Genomic DNA, 27,433 nt, shown 5'->3' with positions numbered 1-27,433 from the left:
TAGAAAGTTATTTAATTTTAACCAAATAATATTATGTCTAAATTTAAATGATTTACTTGTCATTCAATCATTATGTAAGCTTGTTTATTTTTAACCGAACTCTGTGTAAATAGTAGCCAACTATGGTTAAGTCTAAAATTAAATAACTTGCTTATCATTAAATAATAACGTAAGCTTGTCTATTTTGAACCTAATTCGGTAAAGGTAATATTGACCGAGTCGGTAATTTTGAAATAAATAAGTACTTTTTTAATAATAGCCAAGAATATTTAGCAATACTTGCTTGTATAATACTAGCAAAGCTTTAATGCATATTTTAAATATGTCTTAATTGAATGCAGCAGAATAATTTTTAACCGAGCTAAATTGGTACTTTGCTAAAGAAAATTTTTCTCAGTGTAAAATACAATGTTCTCTACAGTTTTTCAACATCTCTCGATTTTCGTACATACTATGCTTATGTTGTGCCAATGCATCCACAAGTACAAAATCGAAATACGCTTTTGAAATAATATGAGTAAATATCAAAATGGCGAATATAGACTTGTATGCTTTACAAGTGGGTATGTATCAAGTAAAAGTATAACATACCTGCATAATCCCAAAAGAGTAAATATAAGCTTGACCAACAATATTTTTCTATCAGTATGATAATTTAAAATTATTAAATACACATAGGTCTATCACTCGGTAAACATATGTTTTTCTTCCCACCCTATTATGTATATGTCACTATCTACCTGCCTATTCTACATATAGCTTATATCTAACTTATAAAATATAAGTATTTTAATGGTACCACAAACTCACGTTTTCATGTTTGAAGAAGCAGAGCATCTTGAGCTCGCGGAAGACGCGCTTGGAGGAGACCAGCGACTGGAACACGTTCGGCAGCTTCTTGAGGGCCACTCGCCGCCCGTCGCGAGGGTCCGTCACTGCCCTGGTAACAAAAACAATATTTTAGACACTGGAATAGGTAAAGAACATAAAAACGTTAAATATACCAAATATAAGGGCCCGTATGGACCGTTGGATTTCATCACCGTCGGGCAAAATTAATCTTTGTTTTTTTTTAAACCTATAAAACTTCATAATGGAAACGTGGGCGCATATAATCGTGAATTGTTTGTTGAAAAACACATCCACCAGTTTCTTATTTTGAAGGATCACTGAGAAACGTTAAGATATCTTTATAACAAGTGCGTACTTCCGTTATAACCAGTAACTAGGTACAATCTGGATTTATTCAAAAGTAATGTGAATAGGCATTTATTAGGTAAACATGCTCCATCCTAGACCACGCTTGTCGCTTTCCAACAGGCGAAGTGATGGTCAAATGCTTGCCTAATCCCAAAAAAACTTAAGTACTTGTGTTTTTTTTATCGACGATAAAGTCGCACGTAAGATACACATATGTACGAATTCTTATTATTTACAACAATTTTTATGTTTCGTGATAAACTATGAATCAAATTATTCCTCTCTACTGACTTCACAGTTCACACGAATTTCGCCCCACAAATCGAAAAGCCAATCAAATATTCGCTATATCAATAAGGCCGTATGCACATCACATATGTCTGTACCCCATATACAGAACCAACCGAAGGGTCCCGTTTTGGCGACAGATCGTGTAACAATCGCCGGAAACGCTCAGGTCAAAACAGCTTTAAGTTCAACAACACCTGAATTCATTCAATGTTAATTACATTTATTACGTACGTAAAGGTGTGTTTAATTATTTTAACGACCGCGCTGTAAGGATATTACGCCTACAGGTGACGCTTGATATTTAAAATTTAATCATCGTACCCACTTATATTATTGCTCTTCGTTTTGAGATACGTTTTAAATTATTGCAATAAGGTTTTGCATCATTTGCATAATGGAACAAAATATATTTTACCTGATGCGTCGGTGTACAAGATATAAATTATAATAGTGATTAAAGTTAATGGGCGCTTTGCTTCAGCTAAATGGAATATGATAACAAGCTAGTAAAACATTTTAATAGTTTGTATCGTTAACATTAATATCGATAGATTGAGACCCTCAATATTTCTCTGCAATTTAGCATCGATCTACTCAAGGAGAAAAATAACTAATCTAATTTAGCATACTTATCATCAGATTCTTGTTCAAAAAATAAATATTTGCAGGTTTGTGAGGTAGGTATATTATTGAAAATTTCACGTTCACTGCAAGCCCACACAGCAACAATTAATAACCTGCCTTTTACCATTTACCAAACAAAAACGCTAACCCAAAGAGCCGGCACAATAAATCGAGTGAAAAATAAAACATTATTGTAAAGGAAATTGTTTGTTAATCGACAATACTGAGCGTCTCTTTTATTGGAGTTTATTTGAGCGTGAGAAGGGGCAAAAATAAAGGACATCGTCGAGTTACCGTGAAAAGAAAAGACAGGAGCCATCGCATTGTTCAGTAAGGTGTTAACGGGCACAATGAACGTTTTTATAGCTCGTTATTGATAAAGAGAAACAGTGGCTCGATGTTAGCAGTAAGACTAGCCGGAGATAGAACTATGTTTCGTATCAATTAAATACAGCGTGCGATTCGCGATCGGGCAATAGCGGATGTTATGTGTATTTTCAGTTGCTCAAATGATTGTATGTTGCTTTCACAAAGCTTTAGAGTTCAAATTATAAATATTTTAACGCGAAGAGATCAATTGATATTGTAATGGTGTGGTTAAATATTATCGAAATTATGGATAGCCCTTGAAACATGGGCGACGTTGATAAGAATACGTTTACGAACCGTAACTATTTCCGCTTTCTATTATATATATAGTCCACTTCAGTCTTAGTACTTGCTTAGTACTATATAATACAAAACTTTAATATAGATCTAGCACACGATAACCACCATACATCCTTCTCCATTTCTCTTCAATCCTACTTATTTATGCAGATAATATACCTAACGGTTTTTGTATGAACTTATCATTACCTATAGATAGTTCGATCTGAGCATCCATTGCCTAAGTCCAAGTTGTTTATTCGTTTTTGAAATACATAATAGGTAAGGGACAAAATTATCATTCATATACCATCAATTTTATTACGAAATAATATGAGTATTGAAATAATTATTATTATTATCTAGCGGATAAACCAACATGATACATGTTGTCACTTATATTTGTTCTAGATTAACGATTAATCACTTACTTTACTACATATACACTTTATCACTTCCCATAATTACATACCATAGCCTATTTTTTGATTCATCTATCAAATATCATAAAGGCGAACAAAACAAACGATTTATCGTTCGAGCCAAATAAGAACAAATGATGAGTACAAAATGTACATAACTTAGATATTATGTGTACACAGAATTTTCACGATAAACAATGACAAATATTTGCAAAAAAAGTATATAAATAACACATGATCCTTCAGCAAAGCTTTCCACGGATTCCCGGGGCTTCGGAGCCCTCGGATGTACGATAAGCTAACCTTCCGTAAACAGAAAGGATATGCCGGATAGTTGGGAGGAGCTAATATCCTGTAGGTACACATACGTATCTACTTAGTGGATATAAAAGCAATTTGAAACACAATGCCCTTTGTTTGTACGACTGATATGTGATTGAGTACAAAATATTACATAATGGGCAATGAACTGAAAAAATTGTAGTGAAACAATAACTAATTTTAAGTAAATAATTAATAGTAGGTTCAATAGTGTGTTAAAAGGTGTTTTGGTACCACAATTGATGAAAAATAACTATGTACCTTTGCTATTTCTTTTTTTAACCCAAAACATAAATCTAATTTGACAGAAATTTTTAAATAATAAATCTGTCCGAGTCCGCAATATCACGCTACAGAATACAGATACCACCAAATACGAACTATTTTGCATGTTGTGACAGCATATTTTAGATAACTCCGGTTTCAAACCCTACTAGGAATTTAATCGGTATTGTCTATCATTAGACAATTTGTACGTATTAATATTATCTAATATTACCGCTTACATTTTACTCAGAAGATTTATCTCAAAAAATATATAATATTTTAAAGTGAAACTTTTATTACATCGTCTCAAACTTTTTGGTCTGTGTAGCGCATGTCGCGTGACGCACGATACGTACGATAATTATCGTACATATACGATAATTTTTAGTTAAATGTCTATATTGTGAAAAAAAGTTTCACTTTTACCGTGGTTTCATAAAACCACACAACATTTTTTTATTTCTACCCTATGAATTAATTGCTTATGATAATTTTGCAAACGATATGAAAGCAAATACGTAACTGGCGTTTTAAGTATCACATATCCGAACACACTTTGCCAATTTCACAAAATAAATAAGCCGCTAAAGATAACAGTATTACAAATTTGGAACACCGTCTTAACTTTAACCACATCCAAGGTTTTCCTATATTAATCTCATTAACCGCACTCCCACGTCGGTGAAACCTGACGCTCGCACGCAATGCGTTATCTCGCAAATACATTTTCCTCTTTCCTTTTTAATTTCCTCTCTTGGAATATTACTTCTAGAAGCAGTGTATACCTATATAATATATTGTAGGTATGTACAGTGTATCGTGTGAAGGATAATGATCGAGTGGCGTAAGCCTTAGTATATTTGTTACTTAATATTTTAGGTGTAGGTATACTTCAAAGTTCAAAGTACGTAGGCTTCGCTTGTTATACAGTATTTTTTCTCAAAACGAAATTGCAAGAAGACTAGGTGCCTCGTATTATAATACCTACTCTATTGGCTAATCTTATTCTGAATTATAAGTTACAATTCAACCATTTCAACTAAGAATTGACAACATACATGAGTTGAAAGGTAAAGTAAGAAAGGCTTATTCTGCGTAACCCTAAAATCTGATGAATCCACACATTCGAATCTAAGCCGACCCCAATGACGTTCCTCCTTATCACACACAACACACGCAAAAAAAACCATACAAAAATAGCAAAACAAAAAGATATTTGTGACAGGAAGCTGGGAAGTGTGTCAATGCCGGACTATCAGTGTTTCCGACACATTTTACATCTCGCCTCTCGCGGCAATGTCAACGTAGCACCTAGCCTCGGTGTGTGTACGCGACTTATTTTCGTGGTATATAGTTAAAGGGCATGTGACGTTGTCGGTTGTATATGTTAGGCTATTTCATTTGGTGTCTTGTTACATAGGTATAGGAACAGGCTTTCAGAGTTTTAGTGTATGCTACCTACAATATTTTTAAGGAATAACAGCTCCCAATCCTTTGCAAATGGGATTGTTAGTTAAGAATTGAGAAATGTTTTTGCTAGATAAATGTATTAGTTTTCTAGTTTAAAACTGATTTAGCGATAAGATAATGTAAATTGAATAAATAAAATATCTTATCAGCTCCTTTCGATCGTTTTGATGATATTTAAATGAAATTTAATAATAGCGTTTTAGTTATATTTAAAACTAGCTGCTCCGCGCGGTTTCACCCCCGTGGCTCCACTCCCGTTGGTCGTAGCGTGATGATATATAGCCTATCCTTCCTCGATAAATGAGCTATCAAACACCGAAAGAATTTTTCAAATAGAATCAGTAGTTCCCGAGATTAGCGCGTTCAAACAAACAAACAAACTCTTCAGCTTTATAATATTAAGTATAGATAACTCGTATAAAGTACATATAAAGCATTAAAACATCTTTATTATTTATGTAAATAGCCGTACGTAAGAGATGTAGCAACTAACCAGTCTCTTACCAAATACATACACTTATCAACAATTGCTTCCAAACATAATACAGTAAATCACCCATCACCTTTAATTGTATACTTAACACCAAACCATTGAATTATTACAATACTAGCTTACCGCCCACGGCTTCGCCCGCTATATCTAAAACCTCATAAATTATACACTAAAACCTTCCTCTTGAATCACTCTATCTGTTAAAAAAAACAAATCAAAATCCGTTTCGTAGTTTTAAAGATTTAAGCATACAAAGGGACATAGGGACAGAGAAAGCGACTTTGTTTTATACTATGTAGTGATAGTGATACTAATATGCCTAAACATAAGTGACTCTTGACTAGGCGTTGGTAATCAATTATTGTAGAATCACCTAATGCATTACATTTGAAATTGACTAAAAACTTGGCTACAAAACCATTATCTGTCTTGCGATAACCTATGAATAAACTTTTATAATTATAATATTTATACCTACTGAAAAAAAAAATTAAAACAAACAGAAAAATCTTCTAATTAAACACTACTAAATCAAAGGTGATAATAAGGATTGTATTACAAAATTGTATTGCAAATTCACTTCAATATTCATTTAATGAGAAACATAAATCTCATTTCCCTTAAAATTGATCAACTTACAACATCCCTGTATTTACAATTTATAATTGAAAGCGCTTCAAAGCATTTTGATTCCTGGCAAATTTAATTAATATTTAACAAATCGTTCTTAAATGAATGTAGCGTGTTCAACATTTAAGAGGTTGAGGAAACGTAACTGGTGAAGCCTTAAAAGGTGCCAAAAGCCTTGAGATCTGAAACGAGATATTCAGTCGGACGAAGTTGATTTAAAATAAAATAAAATGTCTAATTTGCTTGTGCGTTTCATTTTTCTCATTCATAAGCGATTATTGATGAAATATCGACAGTATGAACACTTTTGATATTTATCTAAAAATAAATGATTAATTGAAAACTTAAAAAAAAAACTTATTTGATTTCACCTCTTGAGCCAAAACATTGGACATACGAAAATATATATAATATAGTTTCGTGTGTCGTTTGTGTGCACATTTTCTTGAACAAAGTAAGTCAATGACCTCGTTTTTTAAGCTTTTCACCTCATTACAGTACACTCAATAAATCAATACACACGTGACTGCTGACTGGCTCATATTTTTTATATCCAGAAGACATCATAAAGCATGGTTTACACTACACCATGTCGCGACTGGACCGTGTCCCGTCCGGGCGCGATCAAACATTATTATTGTACCTACATAAGTACTTTTTGCATACAGTAGTGATTCTTGCTGACCGTGGTTCGACCGAGCACGGGCGGGGTAAGGCGTTGAAATGTAAATGGATTCTTTTGTTTCATGAGTTTTCCGTCTCCAGGACGACCCGGTCCCAGCACAGTGTAGATGAATCATTCTTAATACGTCAAACAAATAAAACGTTGTGCTAAGTATATTTCGCCATTTATATTACACCTGACACTGCCGGGAAGTCGTTTCAGTGCAATTAGAGTTGTTTGACCCAATATAACAATATTGTACGCAAACTGTGACGTCATCGATACTTTGTGTGCGCTAAAATTATAATGATTTAAGTTTAGAGCGCTTAAAAGGGCTTCTATGTATTCATCTATACTAATATTATAGAGCTGTCGAGTTTGCTTGCTTGAAAGCGTTAATCTCAGGAAACACGGGTCCGATTTGAAAAATTATAACACTGTTGACTGTTAGATAGTCTGTTTATCGAGGAAGCCTACAGGCTATATTATATCATCACGCTTAGACTAATAGGACGTGAGCAATGCGGGTAAAACCGCGGGGCACAGGTGGTCATTTATAAGTGCTCATTGTTTAAAATAATCATGAAATAAGATAACAAAGAAAAGCTATCCATCAATAGTCAACGAAACAAAATTTTGTTAGCAAATATTATCTAAAAAGTTTATTACGTCAAGAGAATTAATTAAGCAAATAGACTGAAATCAGATGCATTTTGCGTATTTAGGATGTTAATTGGGTTTTATCTATAGATTTACATTTAAATTATTCTTTAGTTACTTATCTTCATTTTGTGCGACTTAAAATTGAAATAATTTAGCAAATTTTTTTGATAAATTATTTCAAAAAACAAACGTACGTATAATATACGTTAAACTATAAGAGAAAATATACAACTTATTTATTGTAATCAATGTTATTTTGTCAATATTACAATTTAATTACTTGCGTGTATGCCGTACAATAATTATTTAAACATAAGTGAATAACTTTCGCTTGCAATAATAGATAATAATTAAATAAATCACGCTGTGATAATATAGTTTTGCACGGTTTTGTTACGGTGCATTTACATCATACGAACACAGAGCTAGAGCTAGAACAACAGAATTCTTTCGTGATCTTTTAGTGTAAACGAAAACTCGAACTCAGTGTTGTTCAGTATTAGAACATTGCATATAATCTTTACAAACGTACTAAGAATTTCACATAGTGGGGTTAGAATGAGCATTCGCTCGTTTGATGTAAATGCACCGTAATACGTAGGTACGCGTAGTAGTTTTTTTTTTTTTTTTTTTTTTTTTTTTATGGTATAGGACAGCAAACAAGCAGACGCGTCGCCTGGTGTTAAGCGATACACGCCGCCCATAAGCATATCTATGTACTAGTGAGAATAATATATTTAAATAAATTTAGATTATGTAGATACTTCAAATGTTTTTCCTTCGTCTAATTAAACACATAGAATTTTAGTATCAAATAAACATTTTGAAAGTTGAAACATTATAATTAAAACTCATTTAATTAGTACTTTTATTACTTGCATAGCAATCTTATCGTGGTAATTGCATTTGTTTTATTGTTAATTAAAATGTGTATCTACTAATATAATACTTTTCTACAAATCGTTGATTTAACTTAGGTATTTTCCATCGTATCTTTTTATCAGAGTACAATTTCCACTCTCCATTTTACTATTGCCAGTTTTATACTCGTATCCTAAACTATACAATCATAATATACTAGATTTCCGCCCGCGGCTTCGCCCGCGTTTGCAAAGGAAAACCCGCATAGTTCCCGTTCCCGTGGGATTTCCGGGATAAAAACTATCCTATGTGTTAATCCAAGTTACCCTCTATATGTGTGCTAAATTTCATTGTAATCGGTTCAGTAGTTTTTACGTGAAAGAGTAACAAACATCCATACATCCATACAAACTTTCGCCTTTATAATAGATATATATTAGATATTAGATTACCCAAAGCGTTTTTCTAAACTCGCTAAGACAAAATATTTGTAAATGAATGATTTATATAGATACCTAATGCCGTAAAAGTGTTTCGTACGATACTATTTAAAACATACGGTCTTCTCCTTTTTCATCTCTGTATCATTAATAGCGCTAAACTAATAAAACTAAAAAATATAAATACCCATCACAATTTAATTATAGTCCTTTAAAAGTTAAAACTGTTTACATCACACAGCTCTGAACCTAACTTAACCCACATGTGTTCCAAACGTCCTCATTACGTATGTGGGGCTTCTTACATCGCGAAACTAATTACTTAGGCCAAAATTCAGTCTTACCTCTATATAAATAGAGATGAAATTGAAATGCAGATGTGACTATATTAATCGAGGCATCTAATTTCAACACTAAGACTCTAAGTACTTTTTATAATAGAAGATACCTACTTTTTATTGAGTCACGTGCAAAATCGTATCTTGTAACTAACTATGTCTAACTTAATATCTAACTTAATATTATATTTCTTCAATATCAACCAGCGTCTTGTCTTACGGAGTTGAAAACAATAGATTTTATTCTCTGCGAGATTTCCGACCGAGGCTTCGCCCGCGTATTCAAAGAAAAACCCGCATAGTTCCCGTTCCTGTGGGATTTCCAGGATAAACATGCCTATGCTTCATTCTTTAACTTAAGCTTCCAACATACCAAATTTCATTGTCATCGGTTCAGTCGTATTTACGTGAAAGAGTAACAAACATCCATCCTTCCTCACTAACTTTCGCATTTCGCATCGAAGACTGTTCAAAATATCAATATACCATAACTTTTATGGGCATAATTCTTCTAGAAACATCGATATCTTTCTAGAAGGTTCGTTAAAACTTCAGCACCTGCTTGTGAAATGACTCAGTCCACTAACAGCCTGTTACAAACGAGCCAACACTCACTTGACCCATATAGTTATATTGCACTTCCTGCAATTAATAACGCTGATAGATTTATAGTCACAATATGTTCATGAGGGTAACCATGATGTCTTATAGCAGTATTATGTCCAGTGTGAGAAAGTGATGGCGCTAGATGACCTATATAGCGCTTTCATTCTTCCGCACTGGATATATACCTAATACTGTTCTATGACTTGGAAGTGGCTAATGGACCCTCTTCTCAATGGGCAGCTTTGGCCAAAGATATGTTCGTCGATGTTTGCCGCTATTACGGCTATTATGAAAAAACACCTAAAATGACGGCCGATAATAGACATTTAGAGCTAGCTCACAGTATCATAATTCCCTCTACTTGCCCAGTGCTGCCCATTGTGAAGAGGGCCCATAAGACACAACATGGTATGGGGGCTGCTGTAATGAACATAAACGTCAATTAATTAAGAATAACACCCAATATAAAGAATTAATCGTGTATGAAACTCTTTTCTGTTCGTGCATAATATTATAGGATCGTTCCAATCAAATGGAAATTAGTTAATTATGCGTTACTCTTGTAAAAAGTTTTGTATAACTATGAGAAATATGAGGCTGGTTTTACTTCATTGTATGTAAACTAGAGACATTTGATTATTATTCACATAAAGATTATATACTGCGGTATTGAACCAGATAATAACCTGTCTTTATTAAGATCTTTTTATATACAAAAGTGATACAAAAAAAAACTTTTCTTTGATTTATTGTACTTGTTTGATTGATTGTGGCCAAACCTCTGCCTATTGTTAATAAAAAAAAATAGTACCTACGTCTACAAGTCTATAAAGTCTCCCACGATCAACGCAAAGCATTCGCTCACACATTACTATACCGCTCAGTATAAACTACAATCACTATATAGCGTCGGGCGAGTCTCTGACGCGCGCCCACGTCACCACAGCTGATCACGTAAACGTAGTAACTGGTGCGATCCCACGCCGCTGGCACCACTCATTAATATTTATCTAACACGCGATAACTTTTAATACGACTCAGAGTAGTGCTGTGAATCGACGCTTCTCTTTCATTAGCTAGTGGTTATCACAAGTTTGATGCCTCGATTACGACAAATTAAATCCTCTTTATTAATTCTGACATATCGTAAATAGAATTCTTATACAAAAGATATATTTCCAAGAAGTTAATGAATACCTACTTTCTATTTTCCGTATAGGAAATGTACGATTCATATACGACCTTGGCCTAACCATAATTTATAGAATATCACAATAATTCGAACGAGGACAGCAATTGAATAGGTTACGCGATACAGGTTCTGAATTCCCACATTCATCGTTTATCAATAACACAGAATAAGGACATCAAAATCGAAAGCGAACTGCAAACTATACAGAAATAGTCCTCACAACGGTAAGTATTCAAAACCGGCCGTGGCTTTAATTGACTGACAAAAATGGCGACGTTTGGCTCGTTAATAACGGGGCCGATCCGACCGGCTGACCGCAGACTGAATTACGGCCGTGCTGCCGATAACTGAAAATATTTATTCAAATTAAGACTTAAATAAACTATGTAGAGCCTAAACCACGCCCCAATATACATATGTAGTTCATTTATTTCCAATGTAAAACGCCCATAAACAAAGAACACATCTATACAACAAGTATTGTAATATAAAATTTGCTACATAGTAAACATTTCTCATTATAACTATTGTCAGATATGAAATCAAAAGAAATACCGCTTAAATACGAGTACAGCGGACCACCTGCTGCCGCAAAAAGAAACCAATAATTATATATCACTCGGAATAAATAAAACCGCTAAAGCAATATAAAGCTATTTGCTTTCAAGCCTGAATATAATAAATTTAATAACGCAGCTTTTAAAGGAATCGTCCAAAGCTCTAACTGCAAAGATATAAAATCGCATACCATAATTTACTGCGCACTTATAAAGAACTACGCGAGCGTTCACGTTAAATAATGTTTGAGAAAGACAGGGCGATAGGAGGAGAAATATAACCGGGGAAGGTTCTCAACTATCTGCCATCTGCAGGGGCTGGATGGCCTTCTTGGGCTTATCTAGCTCGTTCCCTTTAGAGAAACTGCGTATACGGCGAACAAAGAAATTGCACTCGGAGATAAGCAACTGGACCGTGTCATTGTTATGAATGTCTCAAATTACATTAAACAACGCTAGGAAACATGTACATGCCTAACTATTATGGATGAACTATTATTACTTCGATGCAACAACGTAAACCATCCATCAACAAGTTAAACATAATCTATGGAATATTACTTTAAAAATTCAATATCGTCAGATGTTAAATGGAATTTGCATATTATTTCTAAAACACATTGTAATATCGAGATTGTAGATATTAACACAAAGCGGAGATAAAAGCGATAAGACAAGCGTTCAGATATCGCCGGGACGGGGGTAAAAAATATTCCGACGTTCGCAACAAAGGGGCGAATGATTTAAGTTTCGTAATCCACAAGCCGCTGGCCGTCAGAGATAGGGGCGGTTCGACGAGGGTTCGGGGGCTCTTTGCGAATCGACTGAAAGGGAGGCTTAGACGAGAGTGAAAAGAATGTCCCTAAATAACCGTGTATTAGACAACCCGATACATTTAAACAATATAAAGCTACGTTACCGACGCCACGCTCACGTTCGCAATGTTCGCATACATTATGCCGAATTGGCCATTACCAATATTTCATCGTTTGCAAAAGCGATGCGCTCGCGAATCCATTGTTTGTAAATCAGAATGAGCACGTTGACCTCAACGAATCCATTGGAGATGTGACATATCTGAATATCCCAGATTCCCTGGTGCTCAAGAAAATAAAATGAAAAATTTCGAACAAAATAGCGGGCCCTCAAGTCGACCTCTCGCGTTTCAGCGATATCGAAATGCGCGAGTTATTTGGGTCTTTGAGGGAAATCATTTGACATCCGACGCTTCAGTGTCACGACGGAGTGAAATTCATATCCCGTTCCGAAAGACGAATAGTTTCTAGCCGGCTGACGGGAAAATCAGTGTCACGTTACAATTGAAACATTATTAGTTTACGACAGTCGTGCCGTACTCGTCAACATTAACGTTGCACCATAAAAACGTGTTATTGAAACTTGACGACACCTGAACCAATGGTGACAGCGAAGCTGCGGCGTTAATGATAGCTTCACAAAGGAGGCGTTTGCCTCTTAAAGCTATATCGAGTTACGGGGAGAAGAGCACGTAGGGGCAGCGGGGCTTGACGGTCGAAGGGGAGGGGGTGGGACGCTCGGCAACGTGACATTCTCGCAAACAAGCCTGGAGTAGCGGGCGCCGGGAAATTTGCAATCTCGGCGCCGACCCTCGTTCACTCGCGACGCACTCGCGTAATATGTACGTGATCGATAAATAAGAACAATCAGTTTTGGCATCCATACTAATATTATAAACTAGCTTCCGCCCGCGACTCCGTCCGCGCGGATGTCGGTCTTCGCGTGGATGGTTATTTCTCCATTTTGAGTACCTCTGTCAATAACATCTTATAAATATCTATTGGACCCAATTCCCAAATACGGCTAGGCCTATAATAATACGCAACGTGTGTTCGCGGTTCTACGGAACAAAGTCTATGGATAAAACTGAAAAATTAAGATTATTTTTTTTCTACGTATTTTTCCAGGATAAAAAGTATCCTATTTTACGCCCAGGATAATAAGGTATAATTATACCAAGTTTCATCGAAATCGAACCGATAGTTTTCACGTGATGCCTTCACATACAGACAGACAGACAGACAGACAGACAGACAGACAGACAGACAGACAAAAATTTTTTTAATCACATATTTGGGTTTGGTATTGATCCAGTAACACCCCCTGCTATTTATTTTTTCAATATTTTCAATGTACAGAATTGACCCTTCTACAGATTTATTATATGTATAGATGTGAAAGTAACTCTGTCTGTCTGTCTGTTACACAATCACGCCAAACTACTGAACCAATTTGCATGAAATTTGGTATGGAGATATTTTGATACCCGAGAAAGCACATAGGCTACCTTTTATTGCGAAATATGTACCACGGGCGAAGCCGGGGCGGACCACTAGTTCACAATAATTCGTATGTAACATTTTTACTCAATGATATGATTGTTAATCAAAATTGTTATTATAGTGAGTTTGCAATCTCGTGCGCTTCAATATGCAAATGTTCTCTCGCAACTCGCTCTTATAGTGTAGTTTTAAAGGTTGAATGCTAATTAAAAGTAATATATACATAACTTCGGTAAAATTCAAGTTGGTCTTCGTGAGTTCACTAACGATCAGGGTCGCGACGGAGTTGATTATGCAGATGCAATAACTACCATCAACTCGTAAATAAATAGCTCGGTAAATACTACTATTATTGCGATTTGATTGAAATTGGTTTACTGAAAGCAATATACAATTATTAATTATAGCACAAAAGAAACAATATCTATTATTTGATAGACAATCATTAATCAACTTCACGTGTCCTATTGCGAAATTAAAGGTCAAATTTCAAAGATGATCAGAATATAATTTAAGTAATAACATTTATAGCTATAGGTTTGTGAAATAAAATTGTATAGACTTTATTGAACAAAGAGTGAAAATTTCGATAAATTCCCACCGTGCCTCATTCAATAGAATAAATAATTTCGTTGTACTACGGTTTTTAGCAGACAATCAAATAAATATACGTCCGGTCGGTGGGTAATAGGTATATTATAAATATATATATGTTATTATGTACCTTAACTTCTATATATATATAAAACTCAAAGGTGTCTGATATAGTGATCTATCAACGCACAGCCCAAACCACTGGACGGATCGGGCTGAAATTTGGCATGCAGGTAGATAGATGTTAGGACGTAGGCATCCGCTAAGAAAGGATTTCCCGAAATTCTTGCGGGAACGGGGAAAAACGGGGATGCACGTACAAAGTCGTGGCCGGAAGCTAGTATAAAATAAAATGTAAAAGAATTAAAGCCGCATTGCGGAAAAGGTGACTAGGAGCTTATAAATATAAAAATAACGCTTTATTTATACTCCTATACTGTGTGAGAGCTTATACTACACTTGGTGAGGTCATATTTTGTACTTATTTATCTGACAGTACAATTACAATTAACAAATCTCAATTTCGCCACGGAGTTTAATGAAAACTATTATTTAAAATTTCTATAACTCGATTTAACGTTTCAACTTTCAATTTATCGCATAAAATCTATTAATTTCCACGGTTGCATAACCACAACACGACGATCATGTTCCAAAATTCGCATTTCCCGCCGGAATTATCCTGTGACGTCACAGCCAATCTGGCGACCATCATCCCCTTAACGCCACGCACCGAGGCAAGCGGCTTAAAGCGACGTAACGATCCACATCGAATAAACGTTTGCAGGATTACCCATTTAGCAAAATACCTGGACGGGACGCTAAGCCGGCATTAACGTAGTCTACGTAAAGGGAATTACTTTTTATTGTAACCTACACGTTCTGGAGGGTCAATTGAAAAACGCAAAAAGAAACACACTTCGACTCAGTTAAGTATTGAAGACAAAACGCATGAACGACGATAATTCATATAACGGTATAGCAAAAGGCTTATCCATCAGTAAAAGAAAAAAAGAATGACAAAAACCACTATTTCTAAAACAGAAATGTATTTGCTTCTATTAAGTGATTTATATAAATTCAATAGAAGACGGACTATACTAGGAACACATAAATGTTTATCAAACTGTTAATCTAGTAGTCACATTAAATCGAAATGACTCACAGAATTCTCGAAACAGTGTGAATCAAAACTCCAGCCAGCGTGCCCAAAGTTTACCATCTCTGAACGGCGACCATAATGCCGTGTTGATTAAATGCAATAAAGAAAAACGTGCAGTCATTCGAGCTCCGTTCAAACAGTGGGTTAAAATGATTCATTCGAGTTAATGCATGTGCCTTGAGCAACATGGCACCGCCTGGGGATTCCGATTCGTGGCAAGGAAACCGATCGATTTCGAGTCTGGCTCCCTCGGCGATTTCTCGACAAATATTCCTCGGCGTTAGACCGGCTGCATCGGAGTCAACGACTTTGGGATTTTTGCGAGCTACACAGTCTCTACAAAAACGCTAATGTCATTTTAGGGGCAGCGCGGGCGATAAAATACATCGCACGGCGCATCCGGAATGCTTAATTAGGGTACAAAAGCTTTGGAAATTCAAACCTCTAATCTCGCTGATATTTATGCCGTGATAATAACACGTCTGGACAATAATGCTGCTATAAGAGCATAGTATTAAATTGTTTAATAGACTATTATTGAAAATGTCGAGCGGAGGAATAAGCATTATATGCAATGTACGTCATCTATAATATAAAAATGAATCCCAAAATGTGTTGGTAAGCGCATAACTTTAGAACAGCTGTACCGATCTCTTTAATTCTTTTTTTATTATATTCCTTGAAGTACGAGGATGGTTCTTATGTAGAGAAAACGTGATTATGTAGCACGGGCGAAGCCGGGGCGGACCGCTAGTTTATAATAATATTAACATCTTATAAGGCTTATAAATTGTAATTAAATAAGAATTGCATGTTTTACAATCATAATGTTCTTAAGTCTAACCTTCGTCGTATAAGGTATATAGGCTTAACAACTCAATCATGAAATACTATAAATATCGAACTGATGTACCTACCGTTGTTTAATTATAAATCTTATATTATACAGAGCGACTATACGATTCAGCCCCCCTAGCCAAGTGGCTTTCAGTTAGCGTAGCGTTCAATAGAATAGACTACGAATGTATGGGATTGACGTTAGCTGTAGATAAACGTATCTACAGCTTACGTCAATCTCATACATTCGTAGTCTATTCTATTGAACGCTACGCTAACAGAAAGCCACTTGGCTAGGGGGGCAGGTTATAGGTACATTAAATAAGATAGTCTATTTTAAGTTATCCCAATGACCATTAGTACGGGAGCTAGCAACGTTTAAAAAAAAGTCATTTTAGTATAGTTGGGTTTTTGATATACTGTTTCTCTTGCTATTTCGGTTAGAGTCCGGGCTGTCTGGCTGGCCGCAGTGGTTGCGTTTATTATTGCGCATCTTATCTGCACAGGAAAATATACTTAATTTAAAGTCATTTTTTAACGCGTAATTTTTAATCTTTTGCCTTTAGATAGATCCATCAGACATAATTTATTTATTGCAAGACGTTTTTTTCGTTGTAAAATAGGTGCCATACGCAATTTTTCTTTCAAAATAACTAAAATGTCATCGAAATAAGTGAAATTACATCAACATGAGTCTGCTTAAAAGGTAAGTAATAACTTTATTATTTATATTATATTATCCTTTTTTAATACTTATATTGAATAATTAGTAAACTAATATTTTTAATAGATGGTTTCATATTTATTACACTTTTGGGTATAAATATGAATTTGATGATATTTGTATTTTCTAGTGTTTGATTTTACGCGAGTATTATACATTTTGAAATTAAAGACTTGGGAAAATAATACAATGAATAAATCGCGTTTAAAATCCGTTAAAAAGTCTTTAATTTCTTGATGATATTTGGTTTTTATCAAGTTTACATTAACGTCCTATTTGAGGTTCGTTGGGAAAAGGAGGCGATATGGTAGATTGTTGCAAAAAAACTGTAAATAGTAAAATGAATATTATATATAGTATAAGTAACACAGTGATTACTTATCCTTCACTGGGACTCATGTTGATGGAATTTCACTTACTTCGATGACATTTGAATTATTTTGAAATAAAAATTGCGTCTGGCACCTATTTAACAACGAAAAAAACGTCTTGCAATAAAAAATGTATGTCTAATGGATCTAGCTAAAGGCAAAAAATTAAAAATTACGCGTTAAAAAATGACTTTAAATTAATGATATTTTCCTGTGCAGATAAGATGCGCACTAATAAACGCAACCACTGCGACCAGCCAGACAGCCCGGACTATAACCGAAATAGCAAGAGGAACAGCATATCAAAGAACCAACTATACTAAAATGCTCACTTGTCAACGTTGCTACCTCCTATACGACATGGACTAAACACTGATCAAAGTTCATCAATTATTCCATAAACGATACCGACTTCAGCAACTAGCCTCTTAATTACACGCACGTGAGAATTACGGCAGTCGCTTTGACATCGGACACTTATACATGTGCACGTCAATTAAATCATTTATTCGCATACATGGGAACCAAACTATCACGTAACGGCGGATCTATACAGAAACTATCACGTAGAGGCGGATCTATACAGAACGAACAGCCTCACAAAGCAAATGCTGCTCGAAACAGCTCTGAATGTGTGGAGGTGCCTATAGGCCTTTCTTCGGCCGAACCATGTCCAAATAGAACTACCTGCTTCGCGAAATAATTATTTCGTATCGCTGCTCGCTTCACAAAGCGAACATCCTCGCGAAGGAATTGCTACTCGGTTTGTATGGGCCCGGGCTTGCTTATAGCGCGTGTGTTGCCGCGCTGTTTTCCTCGGCGGAGCCACGTCCACATAGACCACGTTGCTCCACGAGGCTGCTCGCTCTGTGAGACACGCCATACTTCATTCGTATATATGAGAAACGAACATTCGCGTATCAGATAACGTTGCAAAATGCACGCTTTCCAAACCCGCGGCCGCTGTGGAAACGGCGAGGGCGACCTCGTTTGTTATCAGATTCATCATTAACATTGATATTGAATTTCAAACACGAATGTATAATTGTGAGCTTGGATTTAGACGCAGATTATGCGATTATAACGATTCCTGTGGAATCTATAAATTAATACAATGATGTGAGATTACTTACATCTCACTCCTAATACAAATTCATTCGATGGTAGGCGGGCTAATCTTATATCAGGCACATAACTGTAAGTATATACTTAGTGCTAATGACATAACGGTAATGTATTCCTCATTAGATCTATTAATAACACTAACAAGTAACAATATTGATTTTCGTCTACTGTAAAATGACTCTTTGTAATGTCACACAATGACTTTTTGTTGTTCACGATTGTTTCTTCACAATACATTATTTTAGAAATATTACTTTTCTATAATAATTGATTACATTAATTTATTAACCAAAGGTTACATTCTCGCTATAACACGAATATTCATTAACTCATTTACATCGAAACAAACGTGGAAACGTATCCGCACCTATATTTGTGTTGCAAAACACAAGATTCAACGGACCATCTCTAATGAAACTGTGAGCTACCGCGATACAAAACAGAAACCTAGCCAAGCAGAAAGGTAATGTGCAATTAATTATCAAGCCAGCTATTATTCAATATAAATAACAAATTCATATCTAGAATCTATATACTATTTATCTATACTTAATAATATATAAAGCTTTGTTTGAACTCGCTAATCGGTGTAAGATAGCCCATTTATCGAGGAAGGCTATAGGCTATATATATTATCTCGCTAAGACCAACAGAAGCGGAGCACTGAGGGTAAAACCGCGGAGCACAGCTAGTTCAAAATAAATAACAAATTCTTAACTTGAATTCAAATATAATTTTGCCACTGAAATGCTAGTCGTTCTCAACTATTTTAGTGGTGGTTTGATTAGTTTTGTTTCGAATAGATTGGTCCAGTGACCGAACTGGTTATATCGATAGATTTAATACGAACCTTTATATTGGTTATTGTGACTAAATTTCAGTAGCTATCTACTGAGGGAATATAGCCTCCATATTTCTAAAATCAATTTGACATATTATTATATACGTAGGTACCTACCTATCATCGTATGGTACCTACATACTCAAAGGAGATACAACATAATTCTTCAACTAAAAATGCAGGTAGTTAAAGTTTTTACATAACATACAAAGGCTAATTACTTTAAAATCTAGTTTTGCACTTGAATCCATGCCATCAAACAATCAATTCATTATTCCAAGACACTTCGTGAACTAACTAACCAGACATCGAGTCACCTCAGCGCTTACAAAATATACACATTGCAAGTGTGTTCTTTAAACAATCCTGTACTGAATCGCAAAAACATAAGGCTGACAAGTTGTTAGACATTAAAAAGAATGTTGATTGCATACAGGTGTTTGTTTTTCTAGATCTGAATACGCCCTCGTCTCGCTTCAATTGAACGTAAGAAAAATGTCGTTAAACGTAACCGGTAAAGGTAGACCCATATATACCTTCCCGTCCGATTAGGGCCCTTCTGGCCTCCTCCACTCAAGCGACAGCTCAAGCCGAGGTTCGTGGTCCCCGTCAAGGGGGGACGCCCTTGTGCATGTCGCTACCAGGGTGAACCTTCAGTTCACCCCCGCGTCCGCGTTAAAATGTAGAAGCCCTTCTGGCTAACATTGAGAAACACCTTACAAAAAAAAAAAAAAAACCATATATACCTTAAAACAAATAAATATAGCTCATATATCTAGTAGCTTCATTTCTCTCTTTCTAATGTTAATGAAAGCCTTATACGAAGCATTTCTATACAGAAAAACACATCCTTTTCTATCTGTGTTAAACTATCGTCCCGCATATCGAGTTACGAATCGACACGTTAATCCGAAATTTTCTCACGCCTTAACGAACTTCTATCTTTGGTACTAAATTGACTAGAAGAAAATTTAAACAACATCCATAAAGGACGTTCCTTAGTGCAAAAGAATGTTTAAACTGCGAGTTAAAACGAAAGCTTTTGGTGGGTCATTTAGTGCAGGAAACACGTAATGTGGTTTCGCCATTAAGCTCCCCGGGTCTCGGCAGATGTGCAGGTGGGTCGAATACCAGCTGTGCACGAGAATAATTGACTAGAGAGTTTATTTTTTCTATAAATTTAAATAAAAACACCATGTGTACACGAGCGTGATAATGTGAGACGCGAATCCGACATGACGTTAATGGAATCCAAATTGGACGATTATAATTGTATATGATATAATGAATATCATTTGAGAGGACAAAGGCTTTGATGAAAAATTATTAACCATGTAAACGTACGAACATATTTCTTTAATAAATACAATTAATATTTACCTTTACGTATAATAAAAACTCATATGTGTATTGTACAAATCATATAGTTATAGGGTGTTTATAGAGCCGCTTTTAAAATCAGAATGTTAAAACATCAATATGAATGCTTCGATAAAAAAACTTCGATAAGTATTAGAAGTATTAATTTTCGTCTAAAAAATTCCACTTACGGTTAAATAATAATAGAAGTTCATCTCAGTGAATAAAACATAATTACCTGAAACAAAAAGAACAACAAATTTAATATGATGATTATTTCGTATAATTAAGTCTCATGGATACATTATATATTTTGTTAAAATGCACACAATAAATGTAAAGAATAAATTTATAAGAATAAATCAATAATTTAAAACGCAGAGTAGGTAAGTAATAAGAAATCAGAAGGCGAACAGGGTTTTTGTAATCAGACACCGATAAATCGACTCTGACATAAATTAAAGGTAACTCAGGCTTTTCTCAACTCACTTTTAATGAAGTAAGGAACTTAAAATAAAATACATATAAATATATAAATCTTGTTTAATTCCTTTGAAGATATGCTCAAAATAATGAACCTATTAATAAGCAAGTATATTAGTACTCAATTTATTGAGGGTTAATTTAAAACAGTCAATAATAACAATATGATAAATTTTCACTGAAGTTTTTTTTTTCTTGCACTTGATTTTATGCGAGTATAGTATTATAAGTTTATAAATAAATAACATCGTATGAGGGTTTAATAGAACTATTAATTACACGCGATGTTTTCAACATTTATCGGTTAATGATGAAAAAGAAAGGTAAATCTCGCGTTTTAAATAGAGTACATGTCTAAACAAATTTGTCATAAATTGACTACAATCTAATCAGTCGAATCTGAAAAAAAAACAACAAGATATAAATTCTCGCCATCGTTGCAGAGGTAAACAGCTATGAATAATCACCAATCATTTATTCCATCCTCAGTGAAACAAATCCAAAAAAGTATAAAGACATTAAACCATATGAATATGCAACAACTTGCTCAAAGGCATGGAAAGAGGTCAGGGCACGTGATATGCCGGCAAATAAGAACATCCTGTGTATGTTGGCCAATTTTTATTTAATTATAGCTATAACGACTATACAACTGGAGGTGCCCGTTTTGCTAATTATGTATAGGCTATTATTGCAATTGTATTGATATAAATTAATCACGACCTTGCTACAAATAGATCGTACAAATGTTTACCTACCTACTTATTAATACAACAGTTTGAAATGAAATTAGCAATGAAAACGCTAGCAATAATTTTAGTACGTTATTCTAAGCAGCGCATGACGGCAGCAATTAAATTCGAATGCATCTCGAACATCGCCACAACCCACACAAATACAATGCAATTAAACATTTGAATGCACCATTTAAGGCGGAAGGCAATTGCCTTTTTAGCTATCCTAAGTTAAAACAGTCCACGTGAAACAAAGGCGCATTGTTTAATTTCCCTAATAGTTTACACAAGCGGTTGCATGTTTCACAGTCGTATCAGTAAAGGCATAGTAAAGGTGAAGTTTAGTAACGTCGGTAGCGAGGTCATCGGCCCCGCGCCGGTAGAGGTCGCCCTACCGAACAGGTAACTCCCGACTAAATGTGGGACCTTTAACTGGAGCGTCATGCCTTAAATAGCGATATACTTTATACGCGGGGCAAGGAATGTAAACATATTGGCATTTATAACCTCATTCCACGCTGTACTATTTGTTTTGTGTTTAGTTTCGTTTTGCTGTCGTTAATAATTGTTAACGTTTGCAGCGCGAATTGTATTTCTATTTCTTAATTCAATAAGTTAAATCAATTGAAAGCAACATCTAAAAATGTTCAGAATTTGTAATTCGGATATGTAGCGTAGCATATCTTTATTTATTTAATTAGAGTGTATTCATTAACATCCACTCAATTGTATGTTACATCATCCATACTACAAACAACTTATACACGAATTCACCACCCAAAACGCATGTACCTATTCAGTTAATTCTATTTGTATAACAAAACAATACAGCAAGCCTCCTCACAAGATTCCTCACACCATACCTACGATCTCAGTAAAAAAAACACGTATCCAAACGTCTCACAAATCAGTAGAGCAGTTCCCATACGTTAACCAGAGATAGGATCAGCCTGTAACATAGCACGGCCGCTTGATTGACAGTTATAATCCCATAATGGAAAATATTCTTGTGAGAAATGGAGCGTCACGTAAAATCTCGTTACTGACGAATAAGCCAGCGGTTATCGATGATACACATTCACATGATAACGGGCGATGGATTGTGGGCAACGTTGATGTAGAGAATATTGTTCTAACTATTAGAAGAACTTCAGTTTTTTTTTTTTATTTTAGCTTATAACACATTATAAGTATTAAAAACAACACAAACACAGAGAACTTATGTCGTGGGTGTAGTTAGTGTTGTTAGAACCTCAAGGTACAACTGGTAGAAAAAAAATGTACGAAAAACAAAATTAATAACGAAACCCGTTCACGGTGTAATCAATTATCATCGGTGACATTACATCATTAGTTTTTAGAAGGTAATTGAAATGACAGTTCTAAACTGACTACCGACCACTTACATTAATCTCTACAATTCTTAAATATAACAGTTTCTTTATACTATTATAGTCTACCGACACTGACCTCTCTTACGTTAGTAATTATTTTTTAATATTTACAATGTCAACTTGACACACCGACCCACCTGCCTCTCGACAACGGATTGACGTCCTTCTGACAGATTGGCTGTTTAAAAATAAATCGCAGAAATAAATTTTAAAATATATAGAAATAACTGCGTCAGTCGCAAGTGGAATGGGTTAGCGACAAGGTCAAATGGCAATGTCAGAACGAGCCGGCTTGTACAATATCACGCGGGAGTGCAAGAAAACTGGAGAGATGAAGTCGAGAGGCATTCGTGGTGCTACTTGATGGACTGTTTTCATTGTTTAATTTAATTGTATTTCTTGTTTAAACTGGTGAAACACAACATTGTTGAGATCAGAATAGAAAAAGTTTGTAGGAAGTAATAATATGTGGAATTATGTTCGGAATTGATTACGATAATTCACAGAACAGTAAGAACATAATAGAAGTGCGATGTGGGCGTGGCCCACGTGTCACTAGTAAGGTAAGATCACCTAACTCGCTCTCAGTTGTGCGCAGAAAAATATTCGAGTCGGTTGTCAACTGTCAAACCTTATTTCCATATTTATTCATTATTTAGAGCGTGTTGTTCGGTATTAGAGTGGAAAAATGATAGCAGACGAAATAATATCAGCAATCGAGGCATTTCATACCATCGGTAAGTCTTATTTTAATTTATTTTAAATATATTTTATGTTACAACTTCGCTTGTCGTAATTTGTCAAAAATTTATAAAAATATTAAGTCAAAATGAACCTTAATCCATAAGAAATAAGTACTAATATAGATTGAACAGCAAACAAGACTTTCTGGAATATTATTGAAATAAACAAACGAATGTCGGATTAGTGATGCATGTGGCGCATATCGACAGTATCGATACTTTAGAAAAGACAAACATTTTAAATATTAAATTTTATTCTATTTTTCCTTAGCTTTCATTTGTCCTATTTATTTATAGATTTTCGAAAGAGCCTAATTTAAAAGAGAAATGGATAATAAATGCAACGTGACGAGTTAACTGGATGCCGAACTGCAATAAGCAGTCTAACAAAGGCCACCGATACATCAAACCTACGGCAGTTCCAAGATTTAAAATAATGCATATTTTCTGTTTGTTTTGTAAATATAGATTTATACTATTCTATTCCGTTTTTTATTTAAATATAATAATATGAAAAGACGTACTTAGTAGTAATAAACATACTCCAAAATGTGACACATTATCCTATACTCATATAATAGAAAGAAAAAAAAAATGCACAAAAATATATTTATTTGTGAATTATCGATAACAAGGCTGACATCCCTTAGAGCATAGCATCAGGTTAATGTCAAGTTAATGTCATTAATTTAGAGTGACACAAATTTCAACCTTATCTTTATGTGTAGAGGTTCAAAGTTATATGTATTGAAAACCAACGCCATCTGTTGTGGAATAGCTGAATGTTTTCGAATTTGGAATTTCTGAGCAAAGAGAAACAAAACAGCTAATATACCTAGGGATGTTATACTAAAATAAACCGTAACTTGGTTCGTTAGGGTACATATTGAAATGCTGAATTTATAACCTAAGTCAGTTTTTACTCAAATTAAGCTGTCCAATCAAAGGCATAGTTTACTTGTAGTGTACTGTATAACTATCGGTTTAAATGTGTGGGTTTGGCGACACTGGTTTTCATACTAATGATGACATTATAGCACTTCTATTATGTTCTTACTGTTCTGTGCGATAATTCAATAAAAGAAGCTCTATTGCGTTCGGGTAACAAAGTGTATGTTTTAGTCGATTTCATTCGGGGTCTAATCGAGCGGCACTTTGTAATAATTATAGAAGTAACAAATAGAATTATCAATGAATTGGAAAAAGACAATAGATATTCAAAGCGAATAAAGCCTTGATGAGAACAAATATAAATTTATAAACCCGTCCCAAGAATTTTGCGTAGGTTCCAAATCCTATTAACTTTTATTATCGAAATACCCAACATACGATTGTAAAAACCACATTGCAACCAGGTTGATGCATTACCTACTCTACCGATTCCAAAGAACATCTCATACATAACGGTAATATTTAATAAATGGACGTAATTAAAATACCAGGAAAGCCATAACTTCCAGTGTGCTATTTCACAATTGTACAGTGAAAACATATAAAAAAAAAATATTTGAAACACGTATATCACCGATCACGCGACAACTGCTCGCACGATTTTGTTTAAAAAAATCAATAAATAACAAATTCTAATTTTAATGTGTACATAATGCGATTTTTATTCAAACGTGTGTAATGATAATAATAATTGTGTGTAATAATTTCATACCAAATACTTAATCATGCATTAATTTATTTACAGATTAACCGTACAAGCGTATATTTTATAATAAATACTTCTGAAAAAATTGAATGCTACATATTGGTGTATAATGATTTATTAAATAAGGATTTATTAAAATCACACATTTACTGCCTCGTAAATAGTTTGAATGAGAGAAAGTTTTAAATGATAATATTTTTGCATTCTAAAAATGTGCAAAAACAAGACACCTATGTTACCTACTTAACTCAACCAATTGACAAACTTTTTGCACTACCAGGAATTCCACTAACCAACCTAGTACCTACCTAACCGTGTAGCAACCTACCTACCTAAAACAGTTTCCAAAAATGTGTGCGAAATTGTTCATAACGATCCGGAGCAACCCCGGCTATCAATCATCTCCCCAGTCCCCTCCCGTCCCGAGACCCTACGAGCCTCGGTCTCCCCTCACAAATGTACGCTCGTTCCAACCGTGCCCCGCCACTCTTGTGCTCGCGAAAACAATAATTAATGTATGAAAACTTAATTAACTTCTGCTTACGGATGTTGAAATTGTTTTGATGGATTCCACACTTATAACTGGTGTTGCAAAAATGCCGCGATGGTGTTGTTTATTTACATTTGTAGTTGAATAACTTTCGAATATTGTCGATTGGTGAAGCGAACAATATATGTATATGAAGTAATGTAAAGAAACTCAAACACTTTGGCAATAAGTATGGAAAATGAACATCATGATATTGAAAAAGTTATTAAAACTTAGCATATTTGATTAACGTAGAGTACAACTCACAAACGTGACAATGTTAATGATTTCCTAAAAATAACATTTGTATTTATACTGACTATTTATGGTACGTGTCTGCGCCAGAAGGCGGGTTATTTGTTATTCTTTCAACCCTTCTCACTCCAAATATAGTTTTAAATATCAACATTTTTAGAATGAATAAAAAAAATTTGTTAACTAAAGTATTAGCTACTATTAAGTATTCTGTGACTAACCATCAACACAAAACAAACAACGCATATTCCATACAGTATGATTTATTAAAACAGTAGTATAAATAAACATTACGGACAATAATTTATACATATTGTATTGTTCATTTAAACATTTCCAACTTTATGTTTAAATGTACAATAGAGAGTACTATTTTAACATTTGCATAAAGTTTGCACACACTCAAAGCTGTTCAAAACCATACAGTTACCGCTTTTGCAGTATTATTTACATCGACAGTCCGTACGTATATGTTATTACGTTTTTGTTTACATTAAACAGCTTGTTGTCTTACGTTGTATAAAAACAACATCGTAACAAGGACCATATTAAACTCGTTAAAATCTGGTATGCACATTGTATTTATTACAAATGTAGAAGAAAACATTTAATTTTTCTTT

General features: G+C 34.6%; 1 protein-coding gene across 3 annotated transcripts in view; it reads right to left on the bottom strand.

The window, feature by feature from the left end:
• LOC123690869 (serine/threonine-protein kinase NLK) overlaps nucleotides 1-27,433 on the bottom strand; it is a 114,366-nt gene that overhangs the window by 59,019 nt on the left and 27,914 nt on the right. For all 3 annotated transcript variants that reach the window (XR_006751342.1, XM_045634970.1, XM_045634969.1), the window contains exon 2: nucleotides 811-940. Coding sequence is in view for 2 of the 3 variants with exons in the window: in XM_045634970.1 (XP_045490926.1) it covers nucleotides 811-940 (130 nt within the window). In the remaining variant the exon portion in view is untranslated. The remainder of the gene's footprint in view (nucleotides 1-810; nucleotides 941-27,433) is intronic.

Source organism: Colias croceus, chromosome 4 (assembly GCF_905220415.1).
Source record: "Colias croceus chromosome 4, ilColCroc2.1".
NCBI lineage: Eukaryota > Metazoa > Arthropoda > Insecta > Lepidoptera > Pieridae > Colias > Colias croceus.
This window is presented reverse-complemented; position numbering and strand designations above follow the sequence as displayed.